This window comes from Canis aureus, chromosome 8 (genome assembly GCF_053574225.1).
Source record: "Canis aureus isolate CA01 chromosome 8, VMU_Caureus_v.1.0, whole genome shotgun sequence".
Classification (NCBI taxonomy): Eukaryota; Metazoa; Chordata; class Mammalia; order Carnivora; family Canidae; genus Canis; species Canis aureus.
In genome coordinates, this window is record NC_135618.1 from 22,488,324 (window position 1) to 22,504,497 (window position 16,174).

At 41.8% G+C, this 16,174-nt stretch overlaps 1 protein-coding gene across 1 annotated transcript in view; it reads right to left on the reverse strand.

The window, feature by feature from the left end:
- ABCA4 (ATP binding cassette subfamily A member 4) overlaps positions 1-16,174 on the reverse strand; it is a 128,103-nt gene that overhangs the window by 81,837 nt on the left and 30,092 nt on the right. The window contains exons 7-11 of the mRNA XM_077905490.1: positions 10,876-10,965; positions 8,267-8,507; positions 7,113-7,252; positions 6,371-6,487; positions 5,489-5,686 (exon numbers count right to left, since the gene is read on the reverse strand). Of these exons, the coding sequence (XP_077761616.1) occupies positions 5,489-5,686; positions 6,371-6,487; positions 7,113-7,252; positions 8,267-8,507; positions 10,876-10,965 (786 nt within the window). The remainder of the gene's footprint in view (positions 1-5,488; positions 5,687-6,370; positions 6,488-7,112; positions 7,253-8,266; positions 8,508-10,875; positions 10,966-16,174) is intronic.

The window sequence follows — 16,174 nt, forward strand, 5'->3', positions numbered from 1 at the left end:
TCCCTTCCCCACGACCTCAGCCCACCCCTCACCTGCATTCTCCTGCCTCTGAGAGTCCCATTCTATGCTTCTGTGAGCCTGGAGACACACAAAATAAAGTCATTGCTTATGATCCAACTCATGGCCCCTGAAATAACACAGCTTTTGCAATGTAGGCTTCTGCCCTCTATCTACCTCTCCCTTGATTTCTAATTTCCCAATGCATATCTGGAGCCAATGAATCTTCAGAAGAAATAAGTAGGACAGATATTCCACAAATATCTATATATATGACTCTTAACATATTACATGATCAATGGCTTTATCTTCCTAATCCTTTTTTTTTTCCTTAGGCTAGCCTGAAAACTATACTCCTTGAGCACACTTTGATTGGGTGGTTGATGGCATGTCACCAGGAGCATGCAAGGAACTGAGGAAAATGAATAAAAAAAAAAAAATCCCACTTCTGCTAATTCATCAACAAGATAATCACCATAAAGAAAATGAATATTAGCTATGCACATACATAGATTATGAGGACAGCAGAGGTGAAAGCAGTTAATGAATACATTTTAAGACTTAGAGAAAGGTAGTTGTAACTGGTTAAAGTACAATTTTATGCCCTGATCAGAGATATTTTCATATTGAAATTTGGCTGAATTCAGCTTCCTGATGTGAAATTCAAGACCTGAAATTCAAATACACTATGTAATTTAAATACATTGTGAACTCTAAATAGTATTCCATCTGTGCCAGGCCTAACCCTTCACGAAATAAAGAAATCAAAGGAAGGGGTGTGTATGTTTGTTTTAACTAAAGGGTCATTAGAGGAATAATTTGTTAATTTTCTATTTTTTTCTCAAGAAGAAAAATATATGTGAATATGACACATATAAATTATGACTATAAAAGCATACATATAACAGTTTAAGAGATTAATCTATATGAAGACTTGTTTGCCTTCGGTCTCCTTAAATTTGGGGAAGAGGATGATTTGAACATCTGCAGAAATGAATCTCTCCACATGTTAGAGATGTGACGCTCCCCAAACACCACCATCACCCCTTTACCTAGCCTACTGTCTATCTTCTTACTTGGAGGGATGCCTTTTGTTCATTTCTTTTTTCCTGCTAAGGGCAGGGGATCAGAGGAAAGACAGAATGTGATAATGGAATGAATGAGATTATAGAATCCCCTTGTTGAGGTGGTGCTCTGAGGACAGAAGAAGTTCTAGAGCCACTAGACCATTGTCCACAGAAGTTACAAAATGGTTCCCAGGGCATTTATCAACAATTCATGGCCATCTGGAAAGGAGGGCATTAATACACCCACCTAACAGCCAAGGAACCCATAGCCTAACTATCAATGGCATGAACTATACGCTCTGCACACTTCTCTCATTTTGTCCTTACAACTCTATGAGGTCTGTTATCTGGATTTTACAGATAAGAAAATTGAACCTTAGCAGATAAAGTGAATTTCTTAGAGTAACATAGCTCAATAAGAAGCAGAGATTCAGGCCCATTTGTCCTCACTGGACAGGTGAGAAAGTTCTACACTCAGTGGCCTAACATGGCATATAAGTGAGCCAGCAAGGCGGTTCCAGGAGAATAGGAACTCTCTAGGCTACTTAACAGAATGTCTAGTAACTAAGACCTCATTCCAAATAGAAAGGAAGGAGATTTAGTTCTTTTATTATTTGAAGAGGAAACCTATTGAATCATTCCCTTTTCCTATAAAGACAAAAGTCTCTTAGTTCTCAGAGCTTCTATTACTGATCAATATCACATCTGAGTGTCACATTGACCTAGATCAACATAATTTTCATTTAAAGGACTGTTTTTGCTTGAATTGTCCCAAAATGATTTTTTTCTTTCTTGGAATATGCAGGGAAGTAAGCAACAAGGCTGGCCTAGTCCAAGGCATATTGAAAAGGAGTGCTTCCGACGGGTCTTAAACAAGTCTGTGAAGGAACATACTTGCTGCCTTGTCCTGGAGAGACCCTTAGAGTCATCGGAAAAGAGTTTTCATCCCACTCTGCTATTGAGCAGTTGTCAGGATGGGAGCTGGAGGGTTTCTTGAGGCTCTACCAGACTTCACAAAGCATAAGAACAGAAGCAGAATATTTCAGAATCAATTGCAGTGATTGGTTTCTTCCTCACTGCACATTTCCCCCTCCTGCATTTTCCTTTCAGTTCAGCATCCCCTTGTTTTCTTCCTCCCTCTGACCCCTGCAAAAGCAGGAAGACCAGAAACCTCATCATAATCACCTGCAGGGCTTCTGCCTCCATCAAAACCCCTCTTAGGAACCCCTGAGGGAGGCCACTGACCTGTGGCCACCACAGCCTTTGCTTAGGAGCATTTAGCTCATTTAATGGGATTGCAAGGCCCTCGGAAGTCTTGGTGGCTTAGGCAGGATGTAATTAGCTGCTCATAATCCCTAGAAGGGCACCAAGAACAGCTCAGTGGCTAAGTCTGATTTCACTAACACTTCACTGTTCTCCTCCTGAGCAGTTATTTTTGGTTGGTTTGTATTTTGTTAAAAAATTAGTATTAAAGCACTTACTATATTCCAGGCATTGTTCCAAGTACTTTGCATGAATTAATTCAGTTAATTCTCCTATCAGGTCATTAGGTAAGCACTATTAATATCTTCATTTTATAGATTCAGAAACTGAGGCACAGTAGCAGAGGTTTGAACCCAGGCTATTTGGTTCTAGAAACTGAATTCTTATCCATCTAAACAACTGGTGTATCTTAGGTACCTGTTTGCTACATTAAGCACAAACTACACAGTAAAAATAATCCTTCAAGAAAATGAGACCTTTATATCACCAAGCAAATGTAAAATCAAACAAAGGACAAGAGGTATTCTCTACTCCTGAGGTAACTAACAAAACACTGTGAGAACCATGGCACTCCATTCTGCAAGAATAAAGGAATAAAGCTCTTCTCTCCCAGCCATACTCTCTCCCAGAGCCCTGTCTGTGTTATAACCACAGCAGGTAGATGGTGGTGACGTGGCCAGGGATGGGGACATATGTGGTACAGAAAGCTCAGAGGTGTGAATGGCTAAACTTATGTTGAAGCAGAAGTGACATTTGAGAGCTGAATCTCAAAGAAAGAATGAATGGAAGTTCAATAGATGGGAAAGGAGAAGTCATTTCAGGCTTTTTTGCCTTCTGTTTCTTCTTTTGGGGGAAACAGCCTCCTCTACTTCCCAGTAATCCTGCTCAGTCCCTGAGATTCAGATTAAACTAATTTAGCTTTTCTTACCTCATGGTGGGTATATGACCCACACCTCCCTATCATGGTACACCATCCCCCCAGAGACTCAGAGATTCGAAGAGCCAGGCCAATCAGAAAACTGTCCAGGAATACTGTTTATGCTCTGGGAAAACCATTCCCTCTTTCTGCAGAATGTCTGGGGTAAACATGACCACTGAGGGCTGTGCGTAGCTGATGCCCCACCAAATGGAGAGGGCCTCACTGAGATCGAAGCCAGGCAGAGGCAAGCACAAACATGAGGTGGAAGGGCACAAGGGTCTCCGTCTCATGGTGGCATTCAATCCCTAGATCCCCTGAATTTCCAGGTTAGGTCAACCAGTCAATTCTCTTTTTTGTTCAGGCAAAAGAACTCTATCAATGGCAACATGTGTAAAGGGTAGAAGTGTGAGCAGTTGGGGTATGCCTCAGGATAGCAAAACAGCCAGTGGAGCAGACCAACAGATCTGCGAGTGAGCCCTGGCTGCAAAGGCGGGCTGTGGCAGGTGTAGAAGGTATGTGTGTTCCCTGGGTACTGAATCCCTGAAAGTCTGAGAGTGATGACAGCAGATGTGTGTTTGAAATGGAGATCTGGTGGCAGTGTGGAGCAATGCCTGAGCCAACAGAGATGGCCTGGAGCCCAGGGAGGAAGCCATTGAAACAGGCTGGTAGAGGCATGTCAATGCTTCCAGAACTCAGAGAGCCTTAAAAGCAAGAGGTGGAGTTGAGAAATGTTCAGGAGATAGACAAAGTTCAGTATGATACTATGATTTATAATAAGATATATGTATTTGGTCTTTGTCTGTTTCTAGTACAGAGCTCCTAAAACTTTTAGAATTTCCTAAGAAATACCATTAAAATGTGTTTTGTTATGTTCATAAGGTGACTTGTGGACCTCACCTAAGGATGAGGACTGGTTGCCAGAGGAGCCAACTATGTGATTACAGGGTTGTGATTATAGGGAGTGGGCTGGAAGCTAAGTTCCATCACTAATGGCCATGGTTTAATCAACCATGCCTAAGTAATGAAGCCTCTATGAAAACTCAAAAGGATGGGGTTTGCAGAGTTTCAGGGTTGGTGAACATGTGGAGATTTGGGGAAACTGGTATGTATCCAGAAAGGATATAAAAGCTGCACACCCTTTTCTTATACCTTGCCTTATGTATCTCTTCCATTTGGCTGCTCTTGAGTTATATACTTTTATAATAAACCAGTGATCTAATGAGTAAAATATTTGAGTTTTGTGAGTCACTCTAGCAAATTAATTGAATCCAAGAAGGGGTCATAGGAACCCGCTGTCTGAACCTGTGGGCAGAAATAGGAGGGGGATGTCTGAAGTGGAGGTGGGCACCAGTATCAAGGGACTGAGTCCTTATTAACCCAGGGATCTGACGCTATCTCCAGGTAGTGCCAGAATGGAGTTGAACCACATGATACCCAGCTGGTGTTGGAGTTTCTTAGTGATGGGGGAAAAACCATCATGTGTTGGATTTGGGCATATAATTATCCTCAGTGACCAGACATGAAAGAGGCAGTAGAGGGATCAGAAAGGCAAGCTCTGATTCACCCAGATGTGGATGTGATCTGCTACACATAACAGCTACAGGATGGGATTTAACCTCTTTAAGCCTCAGTTTCTGCATCTGTAAAATAAAAATGGTAACAGCACATACGTCACAGAGCTCTTGTGAGGATGAAATGAGTTAACCATGTGTGAAAGCACTGAACACAGGGCTTGGCACAAAGAAACACTCAATGAATAATAGCTATTGTACAGAAGGTAAGGAAGAAAGGTAATTAAGGATGACCTTAAAATCTCTGGCTTGATAATTTGGAATAATGCTGAGGACCAGGGTCAGGGTAGGAAATGCCACAGGAGGACAGGTTTTGTGGAGAGGAGAAAACAAATTTGTTTTGAGATACATTGAATGTGATGTGCCTGTAGAACCTGGAAGTGAGAGTTTCCAGCAAGCAGTGGGACCTCAGAAGTTGACGTTTCTGGTCAATGATGACTGAATCTATGGCAGGCAAGAGAGGGTAGAGGACAGACACAACTACTTCACCAGCTACAAGGAGGGAACGAGCAGCCCAGGAAGAGTCAGGGAGCTATCAGGGAGCCAACACATCAAGAGGTGTAAAAAGGGAACTTTTTAAAGTGTGGATATGCTATTAGAGAACAGAATCCACCCCGTATGGGAACTGTGAGAATTCCTGGTTCATCAGTGGGGAAAAGGAGATGCCTTACCTCCAGGTATTTGCTAGTCAGGCGCAGGGTGCGATCTGTGATGTTAAATACATCCCTCCAGTCAAAGTTGGCCATGTCATCAGCCTGGCTCTCTCGAGGACCCTTATGTAGGAAGTTCAGCATGGCTTCTGCAGTAATACCTTCCTCACCAAGCTGACTATTCAAAAAGCCTTTCACTGTTGGGTTCTCCAGGGTGTCCTTAGGATGAAGCAAAACAGTCACAGTATTTAGAAATTCCACAGGATCTCTGGTCTTGTTTTCCAATTTTTAATGAATAAGGATAGATGTTTAGCTTCCCTTAAAAAGCTAGTGGGTTTTACTCCATGATAAGGCATGCCTATCTATATTCCATTTCCCCTGAATACACAGGTCTCTATAGAAGGAAAACGTGTATGTTGGGGGTTGGGGAAGAAGGATAGGGAAAATGGTATATAGGAAACTTTTTTTTTTTTCTTGAAACTTTCTTTTTTTAATGGATTTTTTTGTTGTTGTTCTCTTTTAATGATCCCTGCTATATAAGATTCTGACCTCCTGGCTTTGCAAATCTGGAAATGACAGCAGACAGACATACTTGGTTGAGTCTGCAGTTATAGAGCTGGCCCCCTGGGGAGGTAGCCATTTGAATCTGAGGCCCTCAAGTAAATTTATGAAAGCAAGGAACTTCAGGAAGCCACTGACCAGTTTTTATATTCCCCCCAGAATTCAAGAAACATTTCCCACCCAAAGTTGGTGACTCCACTTGGTGACAGCTTCCAGAACTAGTGCCTTTATCCCTTGCTTACTATCTTTTGATCCAACTCCAGCAGATCAACCCTTTACTGAGAAAAGGAAATTTATGGAACTTTCTTGGTCCTTCTCTTCCCCTCCCCCTGCCATCCGTACTCTGATCATGGTCATCTGTGTGCTCCTGTCAAAGAAGTACCAGATCTGGGGGCCTACTTCCTCCCAGGCTTTGACCAACTTCCTAAGGCGTTCCAGTTCTTCAAAAGTTGAGTTGGCCTAAAACCAGAAAGAGATAGAGACAAGAACAGGGAAGAAAAACATGAGAGAGAACTTTTGATTGGCTCTTCCCTGCTCCTGTCACAAACCCTGAGTTTAGGAGAGGCTTTTCAAGGAAGTGTCTTTATTTCCTCAGTCTACTGATACTTCCCGGAACAATCTGCTATTTCCTGGCCTCCACACTGCCAGAATCTAGCTTCTTAAGATCTCAGAGATACTTGTGATAGTGACAATGTCATTGTCCTGGAGCCTCATTAAAGCTAGATTTGGACTCCCTGTGAGGAAATGCTCTTCCTCACTTCCTGCCTTTGTCTCTTCTAGGGAGCCAGGATTCAGAGAACTGTGAGCTCTTCCATTAGGAATAAAATTTAGGCACTGGGGAAGAAAACCTCCTTGTAAGTTTTGTAGAAAAGGGAGGGCCCAGGCAGGGACTCGGGCACAAAGCATTCCAATGATGACTGTAAATGGGGGAGGATCCCAAGACTCCACTAAGCAAAAAACAAACATAAGTCTTGCTACCAGGAGACTGAGTGCTTGAGCAGGCGCGTGCATGCATGTGTGTGTTCTCTCCCTCATTCTTCTGGGAGGTCCAAGGTAGAAAGGACAAGACCAGCCAGGATCTTACATTCTGCAGTATTCTGCGTACTGCTGGAGAATCTGGAGTAAAGAGGATTTTTCCCATCACCAAAGGCTTTGCTGCTCTCCAGGCTATTTTGGTGAGAGGGTTTGACTCCAGGCTCTGGATCAGTGCATTACAAAAGGTTGCTGCCAGGAGAGAAGGGACAGATTTTATAGAAATTCCCTGTTGCTCAATGCTAAACATAGTCATTAGTGTGTTCAAATCACATGTCTCATTCAACTTTATGCTGGAGGATTTGACAAATAAAGTAAATTAATAGGCTGTACCCCACCAATAACAAGCTCATCATTAGTAAGTAACAAAATGCCACAGTGCATCTCAATAAGGGCCTCATCAGAGAAACAAAGAATGGGGCTTGCCCTGTGGTTTATTCTGCTTTAGAAAGGAGGTTAAGAAGCCTGCCTGGGATTACTACAAGGAACAGATGCCATTCTCACATGAAAGGGACATGAGGCCAAATAAAGCCTCCCCTTGGAATCTCAGCTTTAGCCTCAATAATTTCCCTTTACAGAGCCGCTTAATTTCTTTGTCATGTGGGCTATCTTAGGACCCAACTACTTTTGGTACATGCCTTGCTGCCTCTTTGCGATTTTAACTCAAAGGTCATGTCACCCAGTTGCATTTCTTCCCCACCCCACCTTCCTTTACCCCATAGAAGCCTCCTCCTAAAATAATAAAAGGTGGGAAAGATGGCTTGCCAGAGACTTGCCATTCAGAATGTAACTCAGTACTGCACAAACAGATTTTCACTGTACCATGTTTGTAAAAACATCTCGCAGCCATGTTTACTTGTCAGGGCCCTTCTGACCTGAGCTTTGGTTGCAACTCTGGGCCGTCTCCTCATTTATCTTCTCTTTTCTAGAACTTAACCCTAGTTTAATCAGATCAATGGGAAATGTCCCCTCTGTTCTCTTTCCAAGTGGGTCTCAGTTCTTTCCATGGTTCATATCCAGAATTCTTTATGAAAATTTCCCCTTTCTTACAAGGGAAAATGGACTTTCTGGGAGCAGAAGCCTCTCTGCCCAAGTCCCCTCAGCAAGACTGACTTAACCCCAGGACTGGGTTTCCCTGGAAGTGTTAAACCATCAGCTTCACCAACATCAGATGCCATTTTTATATACATGACTCAGAAAACTTACTTGTTCTTTTGTCATAAGAATAGATAGGATCCTTCCTTGTGGAGTCAATCCCTAAGAAGGCCTTATAGTTATTGTCTTCATACCAGTTGAAGGAGAACACTCGAGAGCCTCCTCCCTCTGGGTAGCCACACAAGAGGTCAGACAGAATGCTCATCAGCTGTGCAAAGGTTTCTGGACCACCAGTCTGCGTGAGAGGCTTGGTCACCCATAGCAAGTCTTCAACACTTGGTCGATGGATGAACTAGGGCAGGGCAAAGGCTTCAGGTTATTTTAAGGCAGCTACAATCATAATCACTCTGATGCCAGAGCTCCAAAGTATGGGGAGACCTCCACATATGCATTTGACTTTCTTATTTATTTATTTATTTATTTATTTATTTATTTATTTATTTATTTATTGGCTTCTATATTTAAAAGAAAACATGCATGTTCTCAGCAATTCTTAATCCAGCTGTGAAGTAAAAATCTACTGCCATCTATTCAGGGCCTAAAAGGAAACTAGAATGAGTCTTAAAATAAAAAAGTTAATCCCAATATATTTTAATATCACTTCTCTCTTTTAATCCCCTTTATCTGACTTCCTTGGGAATGTGTCCTTGGAGAAATGCAGTGAGCATTTTTTTTTTGTAAGCCAGTTCTTGGGTTCTGTTACCCCATCAAGATGGGAATACTAGGGGAAAAAATGGAAATAAAATGATGGAGGAATGGCTCTGTCCTAGAAAAGCAAGATCATGGCAAATTTCTTTGGCCAAGTAGTTTAGAATTTAGTTTCTTATATTTGGAAAATTATCTTATTAGCTTAATTTTACCAAATGTGAGTTCTCCCATTTCCCTGAAATATGTGGTTTGTGGTTTATGTGTGTACGTACATGTGTGTGTGTGTGTGGGTATGTGTATGTGTGTTATGATCCAAGCAAATATAGAACAGATGAAGTCTCCATTCTTGGAAGAACACTTTGAATTGTGCACCAAACTAAGAAGAGGCTGGTGGTCTTCTCCTCTCTGTATGAATACCATGGCCCTTGCTGGACTCATCCTTTGAAGGCAAATCTGTAATGCTGAGAACTAAGTTGAGGGTTCCAGAGTTGCCAGGGTCTCAGCACCCGTATACCATCTGGCTTTGCTTTAGGAGAATATGTAAAACAAAAACAATGCTGCTTTTATTCCTCAAACACACTTATTACTACTTTTCAAAGGCAGTTGGGAATTAAAAAAAAAATAGGATTCAGTCAGGTGAGACTGGAACAGCTTCCCTACTTCAATAAGTGATGTTTATCTGTCATCCCTGTCTTTGTCCACATGCCAACACTTGCCCTCTGAAACTGTTGAGCACTGTGTAGGATCTACACTGTGAGTCATGCCTATAATCATCACAATCACAGTCTAGGCTTCAATAATAAACTTGGAATCTCAAATTGCTTCAAAAACAGTAAGTCTTATGACAGTCTTGTAAGGGGTTATTATCATTATTATGTTGCTCATTTAATCAAAGCACTTGGAGATGAAGGGGCTGTTCTAGGGTCAAACAGTCTAGTATCAGTTAATATAAATGGAGCCATCTGCTAAACTGAGTTCACAAATGCTTACACTTGCTATCTAGACAGGTAAAAAAACTTTTGGGACTCCCACGCAGACTGAGGAGTGTTGATGGGCTTTGGAGACTTTTTTCACATTCCCTATCATTTTCAACTCTATTATACTGATAAGAATTTTTTAAACGCTCACAAAGAAAAGAATGTTAAACAGAGACTCCCACTAGAGCAGGTGGCCATCAGTACAATGAGCCTTTCTCTGACCCTTCCTGCACAGCAGGGCTCACACTCTGCCCAGGCCAAACTTAGTTTTATGGACACAGATTCCACAATGCAATTTTCCAGGTTGGCTAAGCCCATGTCAGCTGCAAATATTGAAGGGAAAAATTTTGGGGGAAAATTATGCTTCACCTTTTGCCTGCCTTTCATAAGACACATTGCACTTGAAGGTAATTGTCTATTTCACATTGCTCTTCCCCATTAGATTGTATGTTTCACCAGGGTAGTGACCATACCTGTCTCCTCATCACACTCCCAGCACCTCTCACCTATTTAGTAGAGAATCAATTTCTATACAGGAAAAGGCTTGTGCAACCAGATGTTAATTGAAGCATGTACATTTTTCACAAAATAGCATAAAAATGTCATTTTTTTTCTTTGTGATGGAATGAGTCAACGTATTTAAGACATTTTAAAATAATGCCTATAAGCACTATGTGTATGCTATTGCTATTAGCAGTATAGCTATAGGTGAATTGTAAAAGCATAACAGGATGGACCACATCAATACGGAAGGACTTAGATTCAATGTTACTCCACTGATAATATGCCACACAAGACATGGTGGTGTTTTTTCCTAGGTGTGAAATTAGGATGGTACCCTTCTTTTTTGCCTCCAACCTAGGAGCACAGGTAATTTAGGATATGAACAAGTGCTCTGAAATTGCTAGGTAGAAATTTCAAATGTATTTCTCCTTGAACAGGTCTGAGGTACAATTAAATTGTTTGATACAATAAGTATAGTAAAATGGTGGAAAGATATAATAACATTATCATTAGTATCATCAGGCCGCTTACCTCTCGAATCCTTGATGATATGTCAGAAAATACTCTTCCCCAGGATCTCAGATTGATACCTTGAGAACTGCTGTCTAGAAGTGTGGGAAGCTGTAATTGATAGGAAAAAATACATGTGTGTATATACATACATATATGTATAAGGTACACATATACACATGGGTGCTATCTGATCTCCTTATGCTTGAAAACATTTCCTCCCTTTTTCCTAATCACAGGACCTCTTCTGCTAGATTCCTTTCAAAAACAAACTTATTTTATCTAATTGAGAAAATCAAAGGTTTTTATTCCAGGTCTGATTCCAGGCTCAGCTCCCAGTTGAGCTAGTCAATCACAAATAATTTCACAGTGACATTAAATACGCCAAAGTGATTCTGATTGCTGGTTTAGCAACACCAGACAAGCCTCCTGGAGGAAGGGAACCAGTGCAGCTGCTGATCTGTAAAGGAAGGCTGAGTGCAGAAGTGCCCATCTGTGCACCTGGGCTCTGCAGACACACTCAGACTTCCTTCTTGTTCACATCTTTGCTTCCCTTTGAGGCTTCTTCAGGTAGGTTGTGGCTCTTCCTCTGCTTAACACTACTTTCTTATATGGAAGATTTGGCTAGTTATATCATCTTTCTTTTAAAGCTGCTGCTGGCAGCTTTGAAGAGAAGTTTCCTTGCAAATTATCCAGTTGGCAGTAGTATTCTGGTGACCCCAGGCCCAGGCGCCAACACAAAACTATTGACGCACTTTCCACCTACGTGGGGAATGTGGAAGCCCACAAGTTTGCTGGCTCCAAACCTGAGCCCAACGTGAACAACTTGTTTTCCGGAAACCAAATTCAAGTCCTGAATGAATGACTTCATTCTCTATAATCTCAAAACTGATTGACTCACTGATCATGTGTCTTTTAGGACTGAATTCTGTTTTAAGATGGCAGTTTTCTCTTTAAAAAAAAAAAAGATTTTATTTATTCATGAGAGATGGGGGCGGGGCAGAAATACAGGCAGAGGGAGAAGCAGTCTCCATGCAGGAAGCCTGATGTGGGACTTGATCCCGGGACTCCAGGATCATGCCCTGGAGCGGCCAAAGGCAGGCACTAAACCGCTGAGCCACCCAGGGATCCCCAAGATGGTGGTTTTCAAACTCAAGTGTGCATCCTGACTATGTCTGCAGGGGCTCTGCATTTTTAACAAGATTAGTGTATAATTCTGACTCAAGTATCTATAGACCACAAGCCACAAGTCACAGGGTGGTTCTCCTAAATAATAGGTTGGCTGATCCAGCTGCAGCCCAGCTGAGAAGCAGGTGAAATGAAGTTCCGGGCAGCCCAGTCTCCTTCCAACTTCTAGACACGGCCCTGCCTTGCCTTTTCTCTGCCATGGGTGCAGGGGCCCTCACAGGCTCTCAGACCCTGATACTGAAGAATAAATACAGCCACACTCCTGGAACATTGGCATTCCTGGTTCATTTCCTAACAGTAAAATGAAAAGCTTTGTTGTGAGGGCTACGAAGCAGACAGGAGGACAATTTATCAGAGGAAGTAGCAGCAAAAACACTGTTGAACTACACCACTGAGAAGCATCTTTTCTCCTTAGCCTTCCTACTGGGCCTAGACATTGGTCTTGCCAGGACTTCTTTTCAAACTCCTTGAAAATAGTTTCAGCGTACTCTGGGCAAAGCACTTTAATTCCTGCTATGGTTCCAAGGGAGGGTGGGGCTGAGAAGAGCAGGTAGGGAGGAAGCCAGCAGGTAAAAATGTGTGCCAGTGGCAAGTTATCACCAACTCCTGTGATTCACCTCCTGACTACTCCAATAAGTTCTAGTAGAGATGAAAGGAGATCTAAGAGATACAGCAATAAAATGCCATGTGTGGACTTTATTTTGATTTCGATCTGAACAAACCAGCTGCAACAATCAGGGAAAGTGAACATATTAGGTATTAGATAATATTAGGGAATTATTGTTAATTTTTTTGGTGTGATCATAGAATTGTGGTTTTGTTAAAACAAGTAAGTTTCCATGTGTTAGAGATACATAGGGAAGTATATATGGGTGAAAGAATATATTGCCTGTGGTTTGCTTTAAAAGATTTCAGGGGGAAAAAGTAAGAAACTGATTAAACAATAATGGCCAAATGTTGAAAACAGCTGATGAAGCTGTGTGACGGATCCATGGGAGTTCACTACATCATTCTCTCTATTTTTATGCTTATTTCTGTAAGAGAATGATTTAAAAATAAAAAAGAGGCTTTTTGCATGCGAGAATAAATAGCTAAATGAATGAATACTAAATAAATATTCTCTCCTCTCTTTTTTCTCTTCTTTACTAGGACTACCTGTGCTCATGCTCTCCTTGCCTCTCTCCCAGAACATTTTCATCAGAATAGCCTTTCTTGCTGGCCTCTTGTCTCTAGATTCCTCTCTTCTAATGCATTCCCCACACTGTAGCCTGAGTTATCTAACAAGTCAATCTAACCATGTCACCTCTCCCGCTTAAAGATCTTACATGGCTCCCTACTACCTCCAGGAGAGAAGGTCAATATCAGTGCTGGACACACATGGCTTCCTCTCTAACCTTCTCTCTTGCTTCTCTTCCATCGAACTGGACTTCTTTCTACATTTTCTAATATGTATGTCTACCTGATTTTGTAAATGGTGATAATGACTGGCTAAAAAACTACATTTCCCAGCCCCCACTGTACATGGGGTGGTCATGTGACAAAATCCTGACCAATAAGATATCAGGAAAAGTCACAAAGTGGGACTTTTGGAGAAAGCCTATTAAAAGAGGGCCCTCTGCCTGCCTGGAACGTTGATGTGCTGGGGGAGATACAGCAGATATCTCAAGATCACCAGATGATCAAGCACATGCTAAGGATGAGTGATGGAAATGAAGAAGAGCTTAGGTTCTTGAGAAAATCTGTGGAGCTTCCATACCACTCCTGAATAACCCACCACAGGACTCCGCTTTGCGAGGAATATGAAAGCCATTGGTTTTCAGCATTCTGTTACAGCCAGTAGTAGTTTCTGAATGACATAATTACACATTTGAGAAATATGTATAGACTGTCTGCTATGTGCCAGGTGCTGGGGGGTATAGCAATGATCAATACAAAGTCCTCCCTTTATGGAGTTTACTTTCTAGAATCTCACTGATGTATCTTCAGCTTTCTCTTCACTACCATCACATTATATGTACTCAAGATCCTCCCATGTGAAAGAAAGAACTACTTCTGATGCTTTATTCCCCTGTAGCTACAGTCTAACTGCCTTCCTCCACCCTTTATTCCCACACTTCTTGGAAGAGTAGTCTATGTTCAGTTCTGTACTTCAGTTCCTCACCGATACTCCTGTCTTTCACCCTCACCATCCAACTAAGACACCTGAACATTCTAGTTAAATCTCTAGTTTCCTCCTCCTAGTTTTTAAGTCTAATGGATACTTTTGGTTCTTGCCTTTTCAGATCTCTCTGCTCCTCTCAACACTTTTGATCATGTCCTTTTCATCCCCTGATGTCTGTGACACTGCTCTTGTCTGGTTTGCTCTAACCCTCCTCTGCTTTTCTCATGAGCTCCTCTGCCTCCACTGTCTCCTTCACTACTGGGGCTCCTGAGGGGTTCCGTGGCCTTGCTCCTCTCACACTGCCTACTCTCCCCAGATCGTCTCATTCCCTTTATCATTTAATCTTCTACCTTTTTCTTGGAGACTTCTAAATCTGTGCCTCTAACCCCCAGCCATCTGCTGGACCTTTGTCCAGATCCAACTCATCCTAAACTGATCACATCACCTTCCCCAAACCAGTTTCTGCTCCTGTACACACTTCATCAGCTGGTGGCACCACCTTCTGCCCTGTCACCAAAGCTAAAAGCCTGATAGTCATCACTGATTCTTCCCCACTCCACCTCATTGTCAAAATCCTCAGCCTGGAGACGTAGGAACTGGTACTGGAGCTGAGTGTGGGGAAGGGTGAGCCCTCTCTTTGCCAAGAGGGTAGCCAGGGGGTATCTGAAAAACTGATTTAGGAGGAAGCTAGAATCAAGGACTGGAGTCCTAAGAAGCTGTGGAGAGAAAAGATAACCAGGTCCTACATAATGGGAAGGGATCTAAGAGGGGCTAGGAACCCAGAACACAGAAAATAAAGAACTGTTACATTTATGTGTCCAAAGAGATTGGACATCAGTTAGTCACCAGCTCCAATTGCTTTTAATTACTTCCCCTTCTTTATGAGTTTGGTGTCTGTTTTCCTTTCTTGGCTGTGGGCTGGAGATGATCTGTGGCTGTGTTCTGCCCAAGTGGGCATCTTCTCTCCATCCCCCTTCCTTTACCTCTGTAGGTTCTAGGCACATTCTGGCCTTAAAACTCTGTCCTGCATCAAATTCAACACACTAAAAAGCACCCGTGTCTCTGTCATATCTATAGGTACCTATATCCACATATCAATATAGCTAGATTTCTCTATATTTTTAAGGGCTCTTAATTTTGCTTCCGAAATTATTTGGCTTTCAGTAATTCATTTAATGAATGATCTGATATGATTTCTCAGCAATCATTGCAAATACTTAGGAATGTTTGTAAAGTGGGAAAACCTGAACTATAAACTAGATTTTTTAATTTCAAATTTTATGAACACTAAATTTAACAATAAAGTTGAATAATATTACCTTCCTCAAACATTCAATGTAATGCTTATTGATTTCAGTTTTTTTTTTTTAAAGATTTTATTTATTTATTCATGAGAGACACAGAGAGAGAGAGAGAGGTAGAGACACAGGCAGAGGAAGAAGGCGGCTCCATGCAAGGAGCTCGACGTGGGACTTGATCCAGGGTCTCCAGGATCACACCCTGCAGCACTAAACCACTGCGCCACCAGGGCTGCCCTGATTTCAGTTTTAAAGCTTTTCTTTGTATTTCAGAGTCATATTTTTTATTTTCAAGTCTCATTCTTGTAGGCCTCTGTAAAGCTACTATACCCATTACTTTAGAGCTGAATAAATAAAATAGCCAACCCACCCCATTTCACTGCATCTTTATCACCTCCCCTAGTAGGCAGAGTCAACTCCTCTGAAACCACCTCAACTTCTCCAGAAAGCCTTCCTTCCCTCACTCCATGCTCTCTCTGTCTTCCTTCGCCATGACGTAGGTGCTCCTCCTAGCCACGACTAGATTCTCAGCGTGTTCATTTATCACTTTTATATTGGTTTGCTATTATTTTTAATATATCTGTCTCTCCACTATACTGTAAACTTTATTTTCTTTTATATATTCAGGGCATGGTACATAATAGATGCTCAATAAATATTTTGTATTAATTAA